The 8,213-nt window shown below is 41.1% G+C and overlaps 1 protein-coding gene across 3 annotated transcripts in view; it reads right to left on the bottom strand.

Annotated features, from left to right (window-relative positions):
* Positions 1-2,063: 2,063 nt before the first annotated feature.
* VWC2 (von Willebrand factor C domain containing 2) overlaps positions 2,064-8,213 on the bottom strand; it is a 78,146-nt gene continuing 71,996 nt past the window's right edge. For all 3 annotated transcript variants that reach the window (XM_053979047.1, XM_053979029.1, XM_053979038.1), the window contains exon 4: positions 2,064-2,532. In XM_053979047.1, the coding sequence (XP_053835022.1) occupies positions 2,381-2,532 (152 nt within the window). In that variant the 3' untranslated portion in view covers positions 2,064-2,380. The remainder of the gene's footprint in view (positions 2,533-8,213) is intronic.

The following is an 8,213-nucleotide window of genomic DNA, read 5'->3' as shown; positions in this document are numbered from 1 at the left end:
ACAGGCTAAAAGCTGGATGTGGCCAGTGATCTAAGCATAAAGAAGGTCAGAAACTCAGTACAACTTTTACATCACTCCATAAAAAGAAAAAAAAATCTAAAAATATCTGAAATTTGCTTCTCAAAAAACAAAAAAAAGTCATTATATAACTCAAAATATAATCTCTTCAAGAAACCACTCACAGTGCTGGATGTCAAGATGAACACGCCTGGGAAGTTTCACATGCAACTGAAAGGACCATCCTATTACTGCAGTTAAAATGACATTAATAGGTTGGTACCAGTACTGAAAGACAGAAAAATATTTTTGAAAAAATGTGCAATAGAAAATATTGCACACTAGAAACTAACTCTTTAACTTTGTACTCACCACTTCAACAAACAGAACTGCCTAAAAGAACAGAAATGTGCCTCAGAAATGATATAAGGCTTAATGAGAACCTTCAGTGAAGAAGCAAAGCATGACTAGTCTGAGGTTTGAATTCCAAAAACTTACTCATTATGGCCATACATTGAAAGACACAAACTGTGGGTTTCTCACAGTTCACTGAAAAAACATACATCTCTTAGCGTCACCAAGCAGCTTTGCAAGTTCACCTTCTCTGCTCAAATTTCATGGCTGTTTCCTACATGGGTACTTCCACTTGAGAAGTCATGCATTGAAGACCACTGGCACTCATGGCACTCTCTCAGAGCTGTGCTAACACTTGATTTCAGTCAGCAGAAGCCCAATAGCCATGAGGCTTGGGTCTGACTGGCTTAGGAGTTAGCTCTCTGTCATATGACTACTGATTCTTATGAAATGGATCAGTATACTTTATCACAAGTTTTAGACAAACCATACATCCTTTACTCCCAAATAACTCACAGTGATAGAAATCAAAATAAGGACATGAGGTGATAACTGGGATCCACTGAAGTCACTGGCAAAAGTTCTTTAGTGTTCAGAAGTAGCAGAAAGTCATACTTTGTATGAATGCAAAGGTGGTAACCAGGTTACACGACAGGAGAAATTAGCAAAGAGTAAGTGGGAATTTAAGCAATAATCTTCTGGTTTCAGACGTTCATTCATCAAATCTTCCCTCCAGCAAAAGCTTAAAAATAAATCCATATTTCTTGAGTCACTGCTTTAACAGGTATCCAAAGCAGACATATTGTTGCATTTGGTGATAAACTAAACTAAAACTGAAATGAATTTAAGCAAAGGCTGTTGGTGGCTGAAGCAGGGAGATGTAATTCACCTCCCATGCAAGTCAGGGTCAGATTATGTGCTAGAAATCCTCTGGTGGATTCAACAACAGAGTTTTAAACCTTTCACTTCAATACAGAGTGTCTACAGATTCTGTACACTCAGCCAAATAAAATGTTGAACCAGGTTCCAAAAAGGTGGCAAAAGCAGGGCTAGGGAATGGTGTAGCTACTAACCAGCTCTCCTGCCCACAACTTAGCAATGTGGAGCCACATCAGTGAAGGCATGTTTGGCTGTTGTAGCCCTTCCAAGCTGCACTTCTCCATATCCATTATGCATCAATGATGCTCTGTGGTTACTTACCATTACTTCCACCAGCTTGGTGATGCCGTATTATGTCACAGCGATATCTGTCCTGCTGATAAATTTTATGTCTGAAATGAATATTATGAACTGAATTAATCTGAATAAATGTTTAGCAGCAGCTATGAGAGACCAGTTTCACATTACCCACTGCTCCAAGTTATCTTGGCAGTGGATCAGGAGACAGGAGCACAAGTAAAACTAAGATATGGAGCTGACTCACGTCTACATTACAGCCCATTTATATTCATAAATGAACACATGTTCTCTGAAAGCCTATTCTTCTCCTCTTTTTTTCCAAAACTGAGAATATCAAAGTTTTTTCATGTGCTATCTCTTGCCTACCCCAATAAACTCAAAATAAGCAACAGCAAAAAAACCTCCAAACCCAAAAAAAACCCAAAAAAACACACAAGAAAATCTTCATATAGTGAAACTGGAACAGAAAAATATAGTTTTAGCCATGGCGCATGTATACAAGACGAGAGGCAATGCTACAGTACTTCAATCTGTATTGTCTATATAAAACATTTATTTTTAAGCTCTATAATGGTATTATAGAAATACATAGAATATTTTATAGTGTATTTAAGTGTACTCACTGTGAAAATAACACATTTAAGACAGGTATTCTTATGTCCAAATGTTTTAAATATATGCACTTCTTTGCCTTGCAGTATTATGTTACTTCAAAAAACAAAATATCAGTATTTTATTCCTTGCTCCTCACCAGAATCCTCTCATTTGGATTTCCCTGGGTCATCTCGGGTGTTCACTGCTGTGGGATATTTTATAAAAACCACGAAAAGTCTGTAGGTTGGTAGATCTCCTATATTTGCTTGCATTCGTGTCTAGTGCACATCGCTTGCCGTTCAATCCTCCAAGTGCCTTCTTCGTAAGTACAGTGACATATAGTGCATTCATCAGTTTTCACCTCCCGGCCTGCTGGAATGACAAGGGTTTCTGCAAAGCAGTTTGGGCCTGAAAGAAGGAGAGAGTTCATTATGTGACACCAACAGCAAACTGCAATCCAGCCTAGCACGGTCCTAGACCTGGGCACAGAAAACCTACTGCAAAGTGAGTAACACTGGGCACATTAAACAAACGTGGGCATCACGCACAAGGCATAAAAGCAGCTAAGAACACAAGGAGCCTGCCCGCCAAAGTGGCTGGATGTTTCTGGTACAGACTGTCCCTGCTCTCCGTGCAGGAAGGTGCAACAAAACCTTCCTGTGCAACATGCAGCTGTGACAGAGACCTGGGCACACCCTGATGGTACAGACTGAAGCTAGAGAAAATGCCAGCTGCTGAGAATTCAACAGTGCTACTGTAAGCTAACTAGAGAGCCGCTTATACATTTTGTTACTTTTTTCCCACGGGAAGCAAGCATTTGAGTTTCTGTAGTAATCATAGTATCACATTAGTTTATCTTCCCTTTCATGAGAAAATAGTCTATTTCCAGCAGAGTGGAATAGCTTCGGCCTCTTCTGAATGAGGACACTTTTCATGTATAAAATGAAATATTCCATTTTATGTAAGTCAGTAAGTCTCCAAAAACCTCTTTTCATAGTACACTGAAATAACTTCATTTCCAAGGATGAGGCAGGAGAAAAAACCACCAACACAAGATTCAGAAGACCAATCTGGTTCTTTCAGAAAGCAGAAGGCTGTGAGAGCTGTATTATCTGTATTTCTGTCAAAAAAGAAGTCTATTTCTGCCTTGACAATCCACATGCATTTGCAGAGCAGCATTAAACCCTCCAACCCCCAGTGGAACCCAGGCCTTTGATTCAATGAGCACACACGGCAGCTGCTCAGGCACAGCCTGGCCATTTCACAGCACTTTGGCATCAGTGACATCAGGGAAGGATTTACAGAAGGGGCCAGGATACACTGGTCTGATACTGCTAAAATTCTTGAAGGCTATGGATGTACAAAGCACTTGTTGACTACCAGCCTGTTTACCATACCAGTAAATATATCCCAGATGGGCTCAGTCTTCCATTTCTGAGGGTTTACTCCAAGAACTGCACCAAAGAGGTTTCTTCTTCTTCTACAGAAATGTAGCCCACCTCCTGGGCTGTACATTTCAAAGCACAAACCAAATAATTCACAAATCAATTTTAACAGTTACCTCATTGAAACAGGTTATGTCTTTGTGTGCACACAACAGCCTGAGAACTAGATGCCAAACTGGTCTCTTTCCTCATGTAAGAGTTACTTCTAGAAGAGAACTGCAAGACCTGCAGAAATTTGCTTCCCCAAGTTGTACTCCTTTTTAATACTCTGAATATTTAAGCCTATACTTTGTTTTCATAGAATCACAGACTGTAGAATCATTAAAGTTGGAAAAGTCCTCTACGGTCACCAAGTCCAGCTGTTAAGCCAGCACCACTGTGTTCCCCACTAAACCATGTCCCCAGGTGCCACATCCACATACTTTTTGAACACCTCCATGGGTAGTGACCCCACCACCACTTCCCCGGGCAGCCTATTCTAGTTTTGGAACTAACTGTTGACAATTATCTCCAACATGTGACTTCAGTTTAGGGGTAACTTCTTGCCCATTTGGATACAGAAAGTGCAACAAAATACAGCATATCTCACCTAAAATCACCTGCTTTACTATCGTAATGTTACTGTGATACTCCTGTTTTCAGGAAGCAATGCTCCTGGGTCCCCACTGCACACTGGGAGGTGTCCTGGGTTTCAACCAAGGTAAAGCAGAGTTAACCATGCTGTTCTTGTTGGAACTTTGTTTAAAATATTTGAATGTTGATCTGTATAATTCTGTTTCTCTAAAATACAGTATTCTTCTTGCAACTAATAAAGTTTCATCCCAAAAATGAATTCACCTGCACATTACATAAAGATACCTGAATGTTTTGCATGCTGGACTGTAACAGCCCCATGATTTACAAAGCTATATGATATAAAGAGTTAAAATATTAAAAGCAGAATCTACTTTCCATGGAGAATCTGTATGAAACCTACAAGACCACTTGAAATTTAAACACTGCTTAAAAGGCACCATAGGAAAAAAAGTGATGTCAATCCCCTGTACAGGATTTATTTTATTCTGGAAAAGCAAATGTTATAGGTTATACTTAGTTATAAAAACAACTGGGGAATGAAGTAAAAATGGTGCAACACACCTAATATAATTCACTTGGATTCAGAATGTAAATGCTTCCAGTTACAATTAGCAACACTTTAATGTCATGTGTGATGAGTCCTTTTTAGACCAGAAAGTTATTTAATATAAAGATTGAATCAGTTAGACCTCAACTGGTACACCATTTTATATGGGGCTAAGTCATTGCTTTGGTAAATCTACAGAAAAGCAATAATCATCTACCTGAGAAAGGGACTTGAAAAAAATAAATGGCAGCAACAAATGCTGTTTTAGTACCATGGAACTTTTCCTTAGAAAAATGCCCATTTTCTGGTTCTGCATTTGCACCCATCATTACTTTAAGTGCAAATCTGATATCGTACTTAAGCTGACAACAGTCAGCTGGCATCCTTGCCCTCACCTTTTTCTCTGCAATATCACACACAACACTGTGGGTAATGTTACAGAAAAGGTCATGACTGAACAGGCTGAACTGACTGGATTACTGCAATGTCATGCACATAAATGTCAGTGCAATATAGTGTCCAAACAAGGGAAAATAATTCCACAACTCTTCTTTTATTATTTCTCCAAAGTCTCAGACTTCTACGGAAAATAACTCTGAGCTTCACCCCAAACCCTCATTCAATTTTGAAGCTGTATGAGCTCGTCCTGGCTCTTGGTGTCCTGTGGCTCCCTTCCCACCAAGCAGGGAGTGCTCATCCCTTTCCTCTTCCTCTGAGGAGCAGACACAGAACACAGACTTACACGGCTGGACTGATGAGACCAGCCTGCAGTGATGGGGTATACATGGGACAGCACTGGTAGGACCCTTGGTGAAGGGTTGCTCTGGCTACTCCTGTGCCTCCAGCAGCCCTTCCCTGGCCCCTGCCTGTCACACAATCACAGAATATTCCAAGCTGGAAGAGACCCACAATGATCGTCAAGTCCAGTTGAAGGGATAGCAGTGATGAAGCCACTATGGATTCTCTGCCTGTCTAAAAGGACAGTAGGGAAACTGAGGAATTGAAGATTTTGAACAGACAGCAGGAGGCACAGCAGGCACACAAAGGCTGGTTTTAAAAGCTTGAGAATGCCTTTTCCTCAGTTTCCCTTTGAAGAGGGAGGTCCTTCACATTCAGAGTGGACGAGCTGCCCCAATGGCAAGGCGCTTGCTAAAACTACTGCTTTACTTAAAACTGGGCAGTTTACGTTGATTTAGCAAGATTTTCAAAAGGTAAGCAAGTTTTGAGTTTATGTTTGCAAAATTACCTGACTAAGCACATGAAAAGCATTTCCAAGTAAATTTGGGCTGTTCCAACCCCACAGTAGCGGCGGTCTTTCTCGCTAGATGCTGCTGCTGCGGGAGCAGTGAATTTGTTCTCCTTGGTGTACAAAGGAGGTTTCCTGCTTTCTGAGCTCCTTTTTGGCTACACCACTACTCTGCACAACCTCAGCACCTGGTACTTGCTCAGTGCAGCGCTGGCTCGTTTGATCTGCAGTATAAACCTCCTGGCCCCACCCCCAGCTGTGTGCACTTATATAGCACTAAGGCAGTCAGTGGTGCTGCACTTCTTCACAGCAGATGAAGATCTGGCAGAAAATTCATTATGACATATTGTATCAATTCTGAGCGCAGCTTGAAATCTACCACAACTGTTTGTTTTCCTAAAGTGTACAACTGGTGCTGTCAGACTCCACTCGAGCCATACCATGCTGGTATCAGCACAGATTTCTTTCCCAGGGCTAAGGCACAGTTGCTGCCATTGCAGTGATGTCTCAAAGCAGCAAGTTCAGTGCAAATCCTCAGCTCTCACACTGAGCACCAGACTGGCATGCAGCTCTTGGCTTCCTTGCATCTGAAACAGTGAATCCTAGCTTCCAAAAGCAACATTTTTACTGGGATCTAAAGAACTAAGAAGGCAGATCTGGGTGGTTAATTCATTGAGTGATTTGATTATAATGAGATTCTCATCTCGGAAACACTTAAAAACTAATAAGGTTTCAAAATATTATTGGGGTAAATGCTGCTATTGCAATTTTTGTTTTTTTAAAATAATTTCACTGGTCTTGCGGAAAGTTTCCAATGATTTATATGCTATGCTTCAGTGTTGACAAAGGCAACAATCTAATTAAAATGCAATTTTTTTGAATCTCAGATGGAAACAGATGATGCCAGTTCTCAGCAGAAAATGCCCAAGCCACTCACCTACAGAAGTACCTGTAACCTTGACAACCTCAGAAGTGCCTCTCTGAAACTACTCCTCCCCTCTGTCCACAAAACCACAGCTGCATGTCACAGAGCTGTTCCTGTTTCCTCTTCCTCCTGTCCTTGCTTTTGTATGGGCACATGTTCCGATCAGTTACAAAACACGAAATACAGCAATTTGGTAAATCATGATTTAATCAACTGTTTTCATCATGTCTTAAACCAAATAATGGACAAAGAAATCTGTTCAACTGCAAGTTAATGTGCTTGCCTGGAGAATAAGTCACAGCGGATTTTTGCCAATTAAAACTACAGTGACAACCTCTCTGTAATACAACACTTTGATGTAGGACTGCTTTGGGCTCTGGTTTGTACTAAACTTCCTCACAGCTGCCTAATAGCTCCTTGCAGCAGTCAAACAGGCCACTTCCAAGGCACTTGACAGCAGTCCCATCTACTCTGACAGTTTTCTGGCATTCATCACCAGCATCATTCATTCTGGCATCATTCATGTGGTATTAGAGCACTTTGTAAATTACATAACATCAGTATTTAGCTTAACCCCTTGGTTTTATTTACTTTTTTTCATTTTTCATGGAGACAGTTCCAACAGTTACAACGTGGAAAGAGCAGTCCCACACTTTGCCCTGGAAGAGTTGAGAACCATGACAATATACAAGAACGAGCAGAACTGGGTGAGATCAGAGGTCCACCTGCATCAGCAGGAGGAGATGCATGGGAAGATACACAGGGACAGAGCAAGCACACATATCTAGCTTCCAGCACTGTCTGCATTGGATATTTGGTCAATGGCTCCACCTCGCTGAGTTAGTGGAGTTAATGGATGGAGTTAAAAGGTTACTTTATGATTAACCTCTCCAACATCCTGCTGAACCACAGAATTTGGTCGCAAGGAGGTCCACAGCTATTGTGCACAGGGTAGAACTGTTTTCTTTTGTTGTCTACCCACTACCTCAACTTGCTATTTCAAACTCCTCATAGTGGAAGAGGTGGTAACAACCATCCCCACTTCTGTCATGCTGTTCATGATCTTATTGACCTGTATCATGCTTCCCTTCCATCCCATTACTTTACCTGCAGGTTGAAGAGGCCAGCTCTGCACCATCACTGTCCCTGCTGACCTCCCCCACTTCTGCTACCTCTTTTTGGGGCTGTGAGGATCAGACCTGTGTACCACACACAAATTGTACAAACACCATGGACCTGTACAGTAGCACAGTTATATTCACTGTTTTGTTTCCTATTTTCCTCCTACTTCCTGACATTTGCCTTTCTGTTGTGACCACTGATGAAAAAGTTGAGCTGACGTTTTCATTA

This window comes from Vidua macroura, chromosome 1 (assembly GCF_024509145.1).
Source record: "Vidua macroura isolate BioBank_ID:100142 chromosome 1, ASM2450914v1, whole genome shotgun sequence".
In the NCBI taxonomy this organism is placed as follows: domain Eukaryota; kingdom Metazoa; phylum Chordata; class Aves; order Passeriformes; family Viduidae; genus Vidua; species Vidua macroura.
This window is presented reverse-complemented; position numbering and strand designations above follow the sequence as displayed.